Source organism: Oryzias latipes, chromosome 7 (assembly GCF_002234675.1).
Source record: "Oryzias latipes chromosome 7, ASM223467v1".
Lineage (NCBI taxonomy): Eukaryota > Metazoa > Chordata > Actinopteri > Beloniformes > Adrianichthyidae > Oryzias > Oryzias latipes.
The window spans coordinates 9,105,903-9,119,549 of NC_019865.2; the positions used below are offsets into that span (position 1 = coordinate 9,105,903).

The window sequence follows — 13,647 nt, forward strand, 5'->3', positions numbered from 1 at the left end:
TAAGTAAAAATGGAAGGTGGAATTTTTTTTAAATTGATGTATTTATATGATGTATTTACAATGTAGACCATTCATTCAAACAATGTTCCATTATCAAGAAAGTGCTCTAATTACTGTAGGGTATGAAAGGTGTTGCAGATCTATAGGAAAAAAATTCTACCTATAAGTAATACTGCAATGTCCTGAGAGGAAAAACAAGAAAAACACATTAACAGCAATTTAGTTTATTTCAATTTAGTCAGAAAAGATTAAAAAGAAAACCATTTGATTCTTCTTTTTTTTTTAATAAAAGTCTAACGGAGAATTAAAAAGAAAAATTATACTGTTGTTTTGAATACAATCCATTTTTGAATGAACATAGTGACATTAAAATGAACATTTTGGATTATCTACTTTACAAAGTGGCAGAAACGCTTTACACATATAACCGTTATAAAACCTTAACAACCAAAGCAACTGACAAAATAAGGATATATTTATTACTTTTTCAAAGCAAGAGACATAAATTGTCTACAAAATTAACAAGTTTTGTTCTACCTTGGCGGTAAATATTGCATTTTGGCCATTTAAAGATTCAGTTTAACAAAGAAATTATAGGGTATATATTTTGTAAGTATTTTGTAAAGATAGACATTTTAAATGTAAAAAATTTCACCTTAAACAAAACCAAAAGATTATAAAATTAGCATTGCAAAATAATAAATGCTCTTACAGTGAAGTGCCATTTTGTCAAAAGATCAATAAACTGAAATAATTGAGGGCATCTTTTACAGTGTAAGTACCAAAGTGCTACGGTTAAACCAGATCTTTACTATGAACATTATCATAAACTTAATCTGCATGTAATGCTCCAGAAATATTTAAACTTATCTCTATAAAGTATAGTTTACAACTTTTGATAAGGTATTTCTATGAATCCACACAGAACTCAGTTTTTGACCTAAAAGTGCATCCTAGATAAAATGCAGCATGCTCTCCTCACATTCTTTAGGCACAGTGAGTTTGTAGTTTTGGCAAACTAATTTATAATTTTCTCCATTGTTGTTGTCCCAGTATTCAGCCCCACACACTTTGTATTTAATGGCAAATTCTAACAGTGCTCCTGGCTGTAAGAAAGGAGGGACCGGCAGATGAAAACAAAATGCATCACAGCCGAACTGCTGCTTTTCTAAGGTCTTGGTGGTCGTGGAAACCCAAGATGCCTTAGATTCTGTGTAACCCTTCCATTCTGTAAAAGAATACCGAACCCTGACATCCTTTTCAAAGTGTACATTTACCACTTGAGTGATCCCAATAATGCCCAATTCAAAGCACTGAATTTTCTCCAGACACACTTTCTGTTGATAAAGTCGACGCAGAAAGTCTGGCTGGTCACCAGGTTGTTCAGCAAAAACTGGTTTCAGATATGGCAAGGAGATCTCCAGATGCCTTCCATCGGCCATCTCAGCACCCATCAACAGTCTAAAAGTGACGTGGTGTGGTACAAAAGGATCTTCTCCTGATTTAAAAAGCCGGACATCTTCCAAATCTATTCCCAGTGAATCAACAAAGCGTACGCCAGCATTCCTACGTCTCCTCCTTTTCTTCTCTGTGGAGGACGGTAAGGAGCGCGAGCGTTGTCGAATGATGGGTTTGGGTGTGGGCTCACAAGAGGGGAGATGCTGGCGGTCTTTTTCTTTCGGTAGAGACGTCCTTGGGCTTGGTGGCCGAATCTGGACAGGCTTCTTTGCCGGATTGGGCTTGTCAGCTTGAAGCATTTCAGTCACTTTAATCGTTATGCAGGGCCTTGAGACCCCGGGTTGGCCCGACATTGGCGGTTCAGATTCTGAAGAGATTATCCTCTCGTGTCCAATAACCCAGCCTCTATCCATGTTGGAGGAACATATAGAGCGGCCCACTAGTTGTAAAAAAACAAAAATAGTTTTACCCACAAAAAGTTAATTACCCACTTTCTGCTGTTTCCTGTTAAACTGCAGAATATATATATATATATATATATATATATATATATATATATATATATATATATATATATATATATATATATATATATATATATATATATATATATATAGAAATAACAAGACTAATACCAATGACTTTGGCAATTAAAATTCCGAATAAGTTCACCAATCCATATCAAATAAAGCTTGCTTGTGCACAAGTGTACAAAGTTGAATAATAAAAACTAAAAATAAAATAAAACAAACACCGAGGTCACCGAAGAGCCCGTTAGAGTGGGCGTGTACCTCCACAGTACGTGCCTGTCTGCATGTCGGAACTATCTTTCGAACGTCTAATCTAAAAATAAATTCCAAACGACTCTGTGAAGACAAATGTTTGCATCATCTCACCATGTAAGGACATAACGCATCAGCGGAAGATGGGCTGCAGGACAAGGCCTGTGTGCTCGAGTCTCCTTAACAGACCTGCGCGTTTTGTGTTTCGCAAACAGACTCCACCATCGGTCCAAAGCAGGATTGATCTCACGCGCACATCCGTTAACAGGAAACTACAGACATGGTAGAGCTTCACAGATGCAGCATGGGTAATTGAGTACGTTAAGGTCAAAAGTGGTATGCATATTGATATATGTCAACGTTTCTCATAAAGTAATTTAATTATATATTTTAATTTATTATTTTACTGTACTTTGCAATGACTAGAGCTTCTAAATGAAGTATTTGTGGTGGTACAAGCAATTGCTTAATATACTACAATACAAGTCCCATAATGCACCAGTGACACTCCCTTTGACAAAGGCAGCGAGCCTGTCAGGAGCAGGTAAACAAACCTTCCAGATTGGGAAGGAGAGCCCTACAGAGAGTCTACGCTTTTCTACTGTGTTGCATTTAGCAATGGCGAGTAGGCTGACAGTTGGAAGATGAAGGCGTCCGCTGACACAAGTGCACTAAGAATCATTTTATAATCGTGGCCGAACGCCGAAAGGTCGACGTAAGACAAAAAAAGGACGGACGGACGGAAAAATAGTTTTTACCAGCGGAGGCAAAGAAATATCTGCACACGATGCATTGCAACACTGCAGAGAAAATGGGTGTTTTAAATCATAATTTGACACAAGAGTGTGCCATCAGGGATGTCGGTTGGCTTCTTTAGCAACCGTTGGCTTTAAGACTCCACACTGGCTTCGCCTTCGGAGGAGCATCTCGTGGGGTGCAACATGGGACCCATCATGCAGGAACGCACAGCATCCACGACACTTAAACGCGTCGTTTCCAAAGAGAAAATCCGGGTTAAGAATACCGAAAACAGCGGGCCAGTGACGAGGTAGGCCCTGATTTCACCGTGACACCAATACAAATATTGTCCGAGTTTGGTCTCGTGCTCAAATGAAAGAGAGAAGTCTAATTAAACTTGTCTTCATTCATTCATTCATTCCTTCATTCATTCATTCATTCATTCATTCATTCATTCATTCATTCATTCATTCATTCATATATTTACAGTTCTAAGAAAAGTAACAAAACAAAAAAACCTGTGGTGGGACAGCTGAAAAATGGGCTGCCAGGACCTGACCAGGATAAGGACACAGTGACAGCAATGCAGAGGGTATGTGACTTACATAATAATGACTAGAATAATGCAAGTTTTCAAAACATTGCTTTAGACATCGAGGATGACTATGGTTTTTTTTTTTGTTGTTGGTGTTTTTCAAATGTTCTCTTTGCTTTTTTTTCTGTATGGAGGACATCATAGTAGTAGGTTTAGGGGCTTTCATCTGGACTTAGTTTTTAAAGTTAGAAGACGTTTCACCTGTTATCCAAAAGGCTTTGTCAATTCTGCCAATTCAAATCGTTTTGAATCAGGAGCAGACAAGAAAAAAGCTGATGAAAAGCTTCTAAGTGTGACATACAAGTAGTTTCTATGGCGAGCCACAAGCTCCATGGTGCATTCACTTGGAGACAAATAGATCCGTGTACATTTGTGTTCTCCTCCTCACAGTGGGCATCTGGCTCAAAACTGTACAGCTGGATTGTACAGTGTACCCGCGCTTATTCCCATTTATTTGCGGTTTCACGTATTTGCTGATTTACTACATTACTAAAACTCAGACAGAACTCAAGAAGCTTGTATGAGACTTCTGCGGGAATTTCTGAGGAGGGGAGCGGAGATGAAGAGGACGCCGGCCCTTTGGCTTCCTTCCTCGCTGCTAAGGAATATTTCACAGCTATTTCCACCGGTTCCTGAATCGCTATAACTGACGTTTGTCCCCCTGCATGGAAAAATGACATCAGCTGACTCAGAAGCAGTTGGAAAGTATCCTGATACGCTGAGGAAGAATAATTATCATCTGGATGAATGAACAATGAAGAAGATGCCATCTCGCACTTAACTGATGAAGGAGGAAGCATGGGCTCCTGGTCTTAAGGCACAGAGAGACAGAGCGACACTCCTAATGTGCGTTCTAAAGTACACTACACTACAGTACAGTCTATTGCTCTTATTAAAAAACCTCTTTATGTTGAGCAATATTCTAGTGTTCTTTAATAAAAGGATTTACAACGCATCAGAAATGTTTCACAACTGTCTTTGATGAGTCAGGATTGGTGTCAGACATTCTTTGGTCGGGGGGGTGTCGAGTTTTCCGTATTTGCTAGTGTCTCTGGTCCCTGACCTCACGAATACAGGGTGAATACTGTAATGGTAGGTTGGAGCTGTGAAGGGCTGTAAGCTAACCGGAGAGCACATAAACAGATGCATGATAGGAAGGGGGCAGGCTTAGTCTGCGCCAACAGTCCCACCCACAATTAGGCGGCTAATTTCTGCTATGTGCTAGAAAACGACACAGGTTTCTAAATTTTGGCCTACAATGGCATAATCATAATTGGAAGACCATTGGGAATGCTTTGAAAATAGATCAAAGGGTGATTGGAGCGGGACTTTAAAGTAAAATGATTGCATTGCTGAAAATTGTTCTGTTGACAAAATCTATAAAATTGTATTAATGAATATTTAAAATAAAATAAATAATTTTCTTCTCTTTTATTTATATTTTGTTTTTTATTTTTACAGGGTGCTCAATCTAAAGGTGGAAAACTTAAGTCTGTTAGTACAAAGAACACAAGCAAAGTCTCCAGGTCAGAGCTGAACACAATACATGCTTTTTTCCAAATACAACACATTTTTAATTTTACTAGGATGTTTTTTTTTTTACTCTTCTGATTTTTTTCAGTCCTGAGGAAGATGGCGATTTGAGACCCCTACATCGGAAACACCTGTCTGCACAGAGAAAAGAGGACAAACGAGACATCCAACGACCGTCACAATGCAGCATTGAGCTACCACAGAATCGCCAGGGGGTGGGGAAAAATCGGCGCGCGCTATCTCTTCCCCTTTCCCCAATATCAGGGCTACGTCAATCACCAGCTCTACTTCTGTCACACTCCCTGGCCCCGACCCCAGAGTCCCTGCAGCACTACATCCATAAAGAGGAAGACACTGACAGTGCCAGTGATCTGTCAGATTCTGAAAGGCTGCCTGTTCTACCCTCTCCATGCACCCCCTGCACACCTCCACACCTTAACCTCCGGGCGGAAATCATCAACATTGATGACTTCCCCCCAGACTTCCCAGGGCCCCATGGAACAGTGGAGGATGATGATGAAGATGAGATCGAGAAACCGAAGTACAGTTATCCAGATTTCCTGCCACCTCCCTTCAACAGCTGGAGTCTGAGACAGCTGGCAGTGTTTCTTCACACCGAAGGTCGCGGTGCCCCCCGGCCGAAGCCTGTGGGACCGTTGGAGAAGTACCTGGAGAGGTTGCTGCAGCTAGAGTGGCTCCAGGTTCAAACAGTGCAAGCAGAGAGCAGCCGTCCTCCTGGGAGCCGCACAAGACCACAAAGCTTCCCCTCTGCTGCTGCAGCTAACCCATCCAGGCCTCACACAGCCCCATCATCCCGTCTAAACTCCCCCAAGGGCATGAGGCCCAGCCAGAGAGCTTTCCCCTACACGCCAGTCAACAACCCCCCATCGCCTGCTTCGGCTCAGCACCAACTTTCACGCTTTCCTGTTTGTCCACACTGTCACATCCGCTATCCCTTGTGCAATGGAAGCTGCTCATCCTATGCTTACCAGCGGCACTCGCGACTAAGCCCACTGTTTGAACGCAGAGCACGGCCTGGCACCGCAGCAAAGAGAAGCAGCAGCGAGACCAGAGCGTCGTCGACCGAAGGTAGGAGCCCCGGAGGACAGAGTGGAGGAGGGGCTCAGACCCCGGTTAGCCCCTCAGCTGGGAAGAGTCATCTTAAACAAATGCAAGCTGCAGGCAATGTCCGCAAGCACACCCAGGAAGGCGGCACACACCAGAACGGCAAAAGTCAGATGAGGAAAAGCCGTGTCAGAGCCAACTCGGAGACGGATGTCAAAAATCAAGCTGGGGGAATTAAAACACCTGTTACACCAGTTGCAGAGAAACGGGGTTTTGCTGCAAGTAAGAGAGAGTTGGTGGCATCTAAAAGGGAAGAGAAGGACTGGCAGAGGATCGAGGCAAGAGGTCAGGCCTCTAAAGCTGCCATTAAAAAAGCTGCTAAAGAGCCAGCGTCTTTGTCCAAAGCTCCGCTTAATAATAAGCAGAATGGCAAAACAAAAAATGTGCACTTTGTTGCAAAGTAACCCTCATCAATTTACAGTGTAGTTCTTTACTTATGGTTACTTGGCAAAAAGCTTAAACCTATGCTTGCTGTCTGTCAAATCTATGTGATACTAACATGTTCCAGCTACTTTACAGAATAAGCCAGTGTGAAGCTACGTACACACCGGGCATGTGTGGCACGTTCAACAACGTACTGAACATGGGTTTTGAACGCGCTTTTAGCATTCGGTGTTCACACAGGCCTGTTGCTATTTGATGCTAGCGCATGTTCCAACAATTGGAAGAGGTTTGGTGCGAAAAGTCATATCTCGCTCCAGATGTTTTCTTTCACAGCTTTTTTCTGATATATGAAAGACTTGGTGTAATATACTTCCGTCCGGGCACAAACCTCGATCATGATTTATTTTCAAACGGTTGGCATTTCCATGAACTAAAAATTATGTATCCCAGACTTAAAAACTTGCATAGTGACGTGTGAACACGGAAATCCAAAACATACTTTAACTTAGACTTTTCATTGGAAGCAATCACTTGAATGCACATTTTCCAAGCCCGGTGTGAACGTAGCATGGGAGGGACGTCCAGCTTTCAGATGAGTTCTGCACCCTTGACTCTTGCAGTTTAGCAGCTACAATACAGGTAGATTAACATTTCTTGTAATTAATCCAAACTGTAAAGATATAACTGTAATACAGGGATTTGTGTTTGACTCAAGGTTCCATTAAAAACCCAGTCTTGCTAGTGCATTATTTAAAAAAACAAAACTGCTTTTATGTAAACTATTTTGCTGCACTTGCAGTGGTTTTGCAATATTCAACTAACATAAAATAAAGATAATGCAAGCATTTACTGTACCACTGGAAAGCTTACAAAGCAAGCAATCCATAGTGGTTTTTAACACGAGTCACTGCATTCCAATCATCAGAAACCTGAGCAACATTTGATGTTTGAATGTATTTTTTTTCCAAAGATGTTGCTTTTTATTGTTTTGTATCCTATGTCTTAAGATGCGTAAGTTTAACCATCTTGAAATGAAACAAGAGGTGCATGAAGTGGTGAGTTATTGCTATTGTGTAGATTTTAGGGGTGTAACGATTAATTAACTTAACCAATTAATCGATTTCTAATCCCACAATCCAACCAGATCGGTCTGGAATCGATACCATTTGGATTGAGACAAGGTAGGTTTATTTTACTATGAAGTAAAAAAGATCAAGTGCATCACAGCGGACAAACAAACACGTGTGATGGCAGCAAAAATGATCAGTCCATCATTCCAGTCCAATGTGTGGAAATACTTTGAATTTTGCAAAGACATGTGACTGTACAGTGTGGTAGAATGCTCTAATAATGTTTTCTTTTAATGTGGAGATGCAGCATTGGGCTGAACTTTATGACACTTAAAGGTGAATGGATTTGCCATTAATTCTTGTTTACTTGTTTGTTTGTGCACATATTTAATTTACATTTGATTATCTTGCAAGAAATACAAGATATCTGGGAAACTTCCCCTGTACCGTTCAGTACTCAGGTCTTTATCTCTGAGCCACACGGTTGATTTTTTGGCTAAAGATGCTCTGGATCGATCTTGGGTCAGTGAATCGGATCGTTCAAAACAAGCCAACATTGATTTTGAATTGGATCAGCAACCACAAATTATGAGATGAATCGAATCATTTTTAAATTGCGTTACACCCCTAATAGATTGTTAAAGTAAGTAATTTAGTTTTTGTTTTTTTTTTTCTTAATTTACGTTTCAAGGGCTTTCCATCTTTTAGCAGCTTGAATTGTAGTCAATGATAATTGGTGTATTTTGCATAGAGCGGAAATCTTCCTGTCATTTAAGACAATGTAACGTTTGTTATGAATGTAAATGCATATTTTTTCAGATTTTATATACCATAGTTCTATTTCTGATAAGTGTTCTGGTGGACTTGTATCTGTCACAGTTGTGGTCATGTTTTACTATGCCGCAGTAGGAGAAAGGTTAAGTAAAAGTCGAGGAATGTAACTTTGTCTCATGTGCTGTCATTCCAGGGATTTCAACACACATGGCAACTTGGTTGTACTGTGGTGGTGTTTTCAAATATCACCCTTACATTCCGCTACATACTTGATGTCTGTAGAGCACTTAATCAAATTAGAGCGCTCTCTGTTTCTTGTGTGGTTTATAACGTGTGCACTAGTTCCATGGAACAAAAAGTATAAGTGTGATAAACGCTGACTGCACCTATTTAGTAAATGTCTGTTAAAATATCAAAGCCATTAAGTAACAAGCCAGGATAGGAATTATTATTGTAGATGTGAACTACACTCCTCTTACATGCACGCTGATATCTTGGTGTGTTTTTTTTATTTCTTTTTTTGTGTGTTGAATGCAATTCATTGTAAGGCGTATAAATAAATGTTTTACACACACACGGAAGACTGCTGCTCTGTTTATTCTTTCGGAATAAAGCATTGCTTTATTAATATAGATTGATTTAATTCAAATAATTGGTAAGACAAATTTATGGATTTAGAAAGTGGCATTGTTATTAGCGCACATCAACATTCCCACATAGCAAATACAAGCATGTCTATAGAATCCATAAACTAGTTGATATGAAGAAACTCTAGTTTGATGCTTTTGCTCTGTTTTGTATATTCAAAAAATGGGCTAATTAGCATTTTTGCAGGTGAGAACAAAGGTTACAGCTTCATTAAATGTTCAGGAGGAACTAATTCTTCTGAAGATGTATATGTAAACAAACATTTAAAAAACTGCTGAGCCATTTATGCTGTGGAAGAAATCTTGGTTGGAGTTAAATCTTCTTCTGGAGGGGAAATGGTTTCAGCAGTTGTCGGAGGTTCTTCTCCCTGTCATTAACACAGCCTGCAACAAGAAGCATTCTCATTTACAGCTGGAAGTATTTTTGTAATCATTTTCTTGCTGCTGTTTCACAAGAATCTCATTCTAGCTGCAGCACAGGAGTAACCTGCTCAGATTTGCATCACAAAATGTAACAATATGTTGTTTGATTAGATGTCATCATCCAAAGTTACCCAAATGTGTGTTGGCTGTAAAGCTTAAGCTGCCAAAGGTTTGTAAGTTGAGGTCCTCTGTGTAAACGGGCCCATCGTTCCACATGAGATCAAAACCTCCAACTCTCTTCTCCTGACCAGTCAGCCTGATGAGGAGATTGACAGTTTATTAACATTAACACACTGTTAACACTTGTGCATCCATCTGAACAAACTATAAGTAATGTTTAACAGCAAACTATTAGCTTGTTTTAAGTGCTATAATTTAAAGGGTTAACTGGTTTATCTTCTTAAAATCCATGATAAAAGGAGAGAAAAACCAACTGTGTGGTGAGATTAGGTTTTCTACCTTCCTTCCATGTCAACAACATTCAAAGTGTCCTCCAACAGTCCGTACTTCATCTCGTAATCCTCTTGACTGCTGGGTGCGTGTGATGGAGAGGCATTCACCTCAATCAGCCACCTGCAAAGAGATGGAGGGGTGCAGACGTCCAGCAAACATTTTTCTTAACCTTTAGAGCCGCTGTAGTCCAGAGCAGAACATCAGCAAATGCTTTACTGAGGATTGTTGGTGACTGCGTTCTAATTTTAGAGTAGAGTGATACACAGAGCACATATTGTGGTTCATTTGTGTTACAGAGCAGATTTTCCTTTTTATGTGCAATGTGCCACATTTCTTTATGTTACTTGGCTAAAGAAAGCTTGTTTTTGGTTCACATTCATGTTTAGGCACTTACGGTTTGAGGTTGTGATCCAGCAGGATGTCATAACCGTAGAGCTCAAAGCAGTGCTTGTCATTTATAATGACTTTCTGCACACTCTGAAGGCTTCGGATGATGATGTTATCCATGTCTCCAAAAAGAGTTTCAACCACCTCTCTGCCATACTTTGCAGTCAAGTATCTTCTTAGCTGCTGCATTTGCCATTTGCACCCCTATTCCAGATGCACAAATATAGTCTTGAGTACAAATGATTAAGATATTCGGTAACAGGATAAGTCATTTGTTTGTGTATTTCAGGAAACACCTTTTCAGGGTCGTAGTCAGGTGCTGTTTTTTGAACAGACACGTTCGTGAGATGCATGTCTAAGAGGCAGCAGTAAGGATGTTTAAACAAGTCAAAGAAAGGAAAAGAAATGTGGATTATGAGAACTATTATATAACATAAATATATTAAAATGCAAATGCGGCCAGAAAAAAAAAAAAGGATACATTTGTCATCTATGGTGCTGAGAGAAAAGCGAGAGCTTGAGAAGCGGGCAAAGCCATCTCTGTACAGCCAGACTTTCAAAGGAACATACTAAGAGGAAAACATACATGGATTTCAGTCGTCAAATCGATCTGCAAAATTGATAAAAATTGATTTGATCATACCGAAGTGACAAGGACATAAACTCTCAGGTCAAATTTTCTACCTGTGAGAAACGAAAAAAACCCCATAAAGAATAATGATTTAAAGCATCTACGGTCTCATTAATTGCGAAACTAATTTTAAGCTGTTATGTTCTTTCTTAATTAGGAACTCTTTTCTATTAAATATTCAAACTTTTACTTTTTAAAATTGTTTTTTTTTATTTGTTACCATTAATCAGGTAGGGATTTTCAATATAACGTTGTACTACATAGCTGTCCAAATGAGCGGCATCCTTCTGCTCCTCTGACCGGGAGCGATCCTGTGGAAGAACACCAGCAATAATTTAGCTTAGTCTAGAACTCTTGTTTTAACAATTCTATTTACTGTATTTCTATGATCAGCTTACCTTCTTCCAGTCAATGATGTCTTTCAGTTTCCTGAATAGAAAAATCCCTTTCCCTTGGGACTTTGCAACCTAAATAATGCATCAGTTACTTTTATGCTTTCATCATATGAAGATACATTTTTTGTGATAATCAAATAACTGAGATAATACGCTGTTTTTGGAAGAATTCTGTATTTGTGGACTACTTTAGCTCACTGGCTTCATGATCCAAGTGCTGCCAGGATTTCTGTTGAACTCCTCCACAAAGAGATGATATTCGCTCGGCATTGCATAGGTGCTCGGGAAGAAATCACATTTAGATGCCTCGGTACGCCCCATGTCCTTTTCCAGGTTTTTCTGAAATCTTTTGAGGTTTTTTACCATGAGATTTTTGCGTGTAAGCTGAGATATGAAACAAAGAAACAGGAAAAGATGACATGATCATTATTCGGAGTGAAGACTTTCTTCATGTTTACAAATGTGGCATGTGACATCGGCCCCACTTCACCTCATAATGGTTGCGAAAGTGATTTATTCTGACATGTTCCTCCATGTATGCATGGTCAAAATTCTCCCGTAGCCAGCCCACATCACACCAGTTAAAGTCCCACTCTCCATCACTGTAAAAGATACCACAAATCAACACAAATTTAAAAAAATGAAACATTTTAATGAATGTATTCCTCATCCATTCTTGGAGTCGGATAAACGTCTCTGCTTCTTCTTCTTCCACTTTCGGCTTCTCCCATCAGGGGTCGCCACAGCGAACGAGTCGCATGGTAGATTTGGCAATGTTTTACGCCGGATGCCAAACGTCTCTGCTTAATATATATAAACACTCTTTACAGACAGAGGGGCTACTACAGCAGTCTACTCACTCTTTGACTTCTATCCAGTTTGGTCTTTGGTGCATGACGTCTTTTATGGTATTGAGTGGGACACATTTATAACGAATACAGTTTCGTCCCTCCCTGCAAAGTTTATGATATTTAATATTATCAGTTTTTGCACATAGATAATTACAACTGAGCCGAAAACCAACCTTTCTTCACTTTTACCATGGTCAATTGAGCTTTTACACCCAGATGTCTGTAATGAATAAGTAAAGACAAGTCAGAATTCTAATACTTACACACAAACGCAAACAAATAGCAATCTAATGCAAATAGAAACTTACAGAACTCACAGAAGCGTTTACAAAGTTCATGTCAAACATTTTTGAAGGAAATACAGTATTTTTTAAGATAATAAAGTTATATAAAGACTTATGGTATTAAAAGTATTATGATAAGTACAATATTATGTTTTGGCTTTGATTGTAAACATTTCCAAAGGTTTTAAAAATTAAATTACCAAGTTATGTTTAAAACAATGCAAAACTAAGAAATAAATGAGCAAATATAAATGACAGCTCAAAATAATTCTTATGTAAACACTAGCATATTGCCTCCATATTTTAATTCTATCTGAAAAGTTTTTTAACTTCTTTTTTGTTTCAGTCTTTTTTATATAACATCTCTATGAGAAATACATTATTTTTTAATTCCAGGATGCTAGCACATGCCCCAAACAAGTGTCCCATTATTTATTAGCATCTTTCTTAATAAATGAGACTGATGTTCGTTCATGATGATGTTCATGAAATCAAATTACGTTAGGAGCATTTAGGCTACTAACTATTCTCTTGCTAATCCTGTTAGTTTAATTGCAAACTCTCCTAATCCAATGCTAATAATTAGCAAATTGCTTGTTGCTAAGATTAAAAGTAATGCAATGCTAATTAGCACTAAGCTAAAGGACGTTTCTTTGCTTGAAATGATTCTTTCTTTACAAATATTTACCTTGTTTTTTAATACTGATGCGCTCGTCATCAGAACTGTTTGACACAACTATTATTAAATAAGACAATGTATTTGGCAGCACTCGACGTTAACAGACGCGTCTGCAGGACCGTGCGGTGGAAGAGCACCAGCACACATGTTGTCATGGTTACCAGGAAACGGACCCACGGGGGGGATTGTCCTCGTAGGCCACCGTAGAATTCAGACTTTTCACGAAGATCCAAGAAAATTTAAACTTGTAAACATGTGACCATTTTTTATAAAATAGAATGAGGTTTATATACAAGGGCAGGTCTTTAGTAAACAATGTCATAGCGTGGACTGTGACTATATTCACCATTTAAGAGAAAAAGTAATAAGTGTGAAAAAGGAATAAAATATTACAGTCTTGTTTCTATCAAAAGAAAAACAAAATGAAGAAGAAGGCAG

The 13,647-nt window shown here is 39.0% G+C and overlaps 3 protein-coding genes across 4 annotated transcripts; 1 reads left to right on the plus strand and 2 right to left on the minus strand.

The window, feature by feature from the left end:
- Positions 1-216: 216 nt before the first annotated feature.
- Positions 217-2,521, minus strand: LOC101172331 (protein phosphatase 1 regulatory subunit 3D-like). Its single transcript, XM_004070375.4, has 2 exons — positions 2,355-2,521; positions 217-1,897 (listed from the first exon to the last, which is right to left on the minus strand). Exons 1-2 carry the CDS (start codon positions 2,365-2,367, stop codon positions 954-956), a joined length of 957 nt encoding a protein of 318 aa, XP_004070423.2. The 5' UTR covers positions 2,368-2,521; the 3' UTR covers positions 217-953.
- Positions 2,522-2,750: 229 nt separating this feature from the next.
- On the plus strand, positions 2,751-6,641 carry LOC101159193. Its single transcript, XM_004070653.4, has 4 exons — positions 2,751-3,288; positions 3,468-3,570; positions 5,035-5,099; positions 5,195-6,641. Exons 1-4 carry the CDS (start codon positions 3,182-3,184, stop codon positions 6,633-6,635), a joined length of 1,716 nt encoding a protein of 571 aa, XP_004070701.1. The 5' UTR covers positions 2,751-3,181; the 3' UTR covers positions 6,636-6,641.
- A 2,396-nt stretch (positions 6,642-9,037) lies between these two features.
- ttll9 (tubulin tyrosine ligase like 9) lies at positions 9,038-13,373 on the minus strand. 2 transcript variants are annotated; one of them, XM_004070376.4, is made up of 14 exons: positions 13,219-13,373; positions 12,420-12,466; positions 12,256-12,348; positions 11,886-11,997; positions 11,594-11,779; positions 11,399-11,467; positions 11,221-11,311; positions 11,013-11,053; positions 10,851-10,938; positions 10,666-10,724; positions 10,377-10,573; positions 9,989-10,102; positions 9,661-9,785; positions 9,038-9,490 (listed from the first exon to the last, which is right to left on the minus strand). In XM_004070376.4, exons 1-14 carry the CDS (start codon positions 13,246-13,248, stop codon positions 9,420-9,422), a joined length of 1,323 nt encoding a protein of 440 aa, XP_004070424.1. In that variant the 5' UTR covers positions 13,249-13,373; the 3' UTR covers positions 9,038-9,419. The 2 variants fall into 2 exon arrangements, with proteins under 2 accessions (XP_004070424.1, XP_023812284.1); XM_023956516.1 differs by lacking the exon at positions 13,219-13,373 and having other exon boundaries at positions 12,436-12,460.
- Between the last annotated feature and the right edge of the window lie 274 nt (positions 13,374-13,647).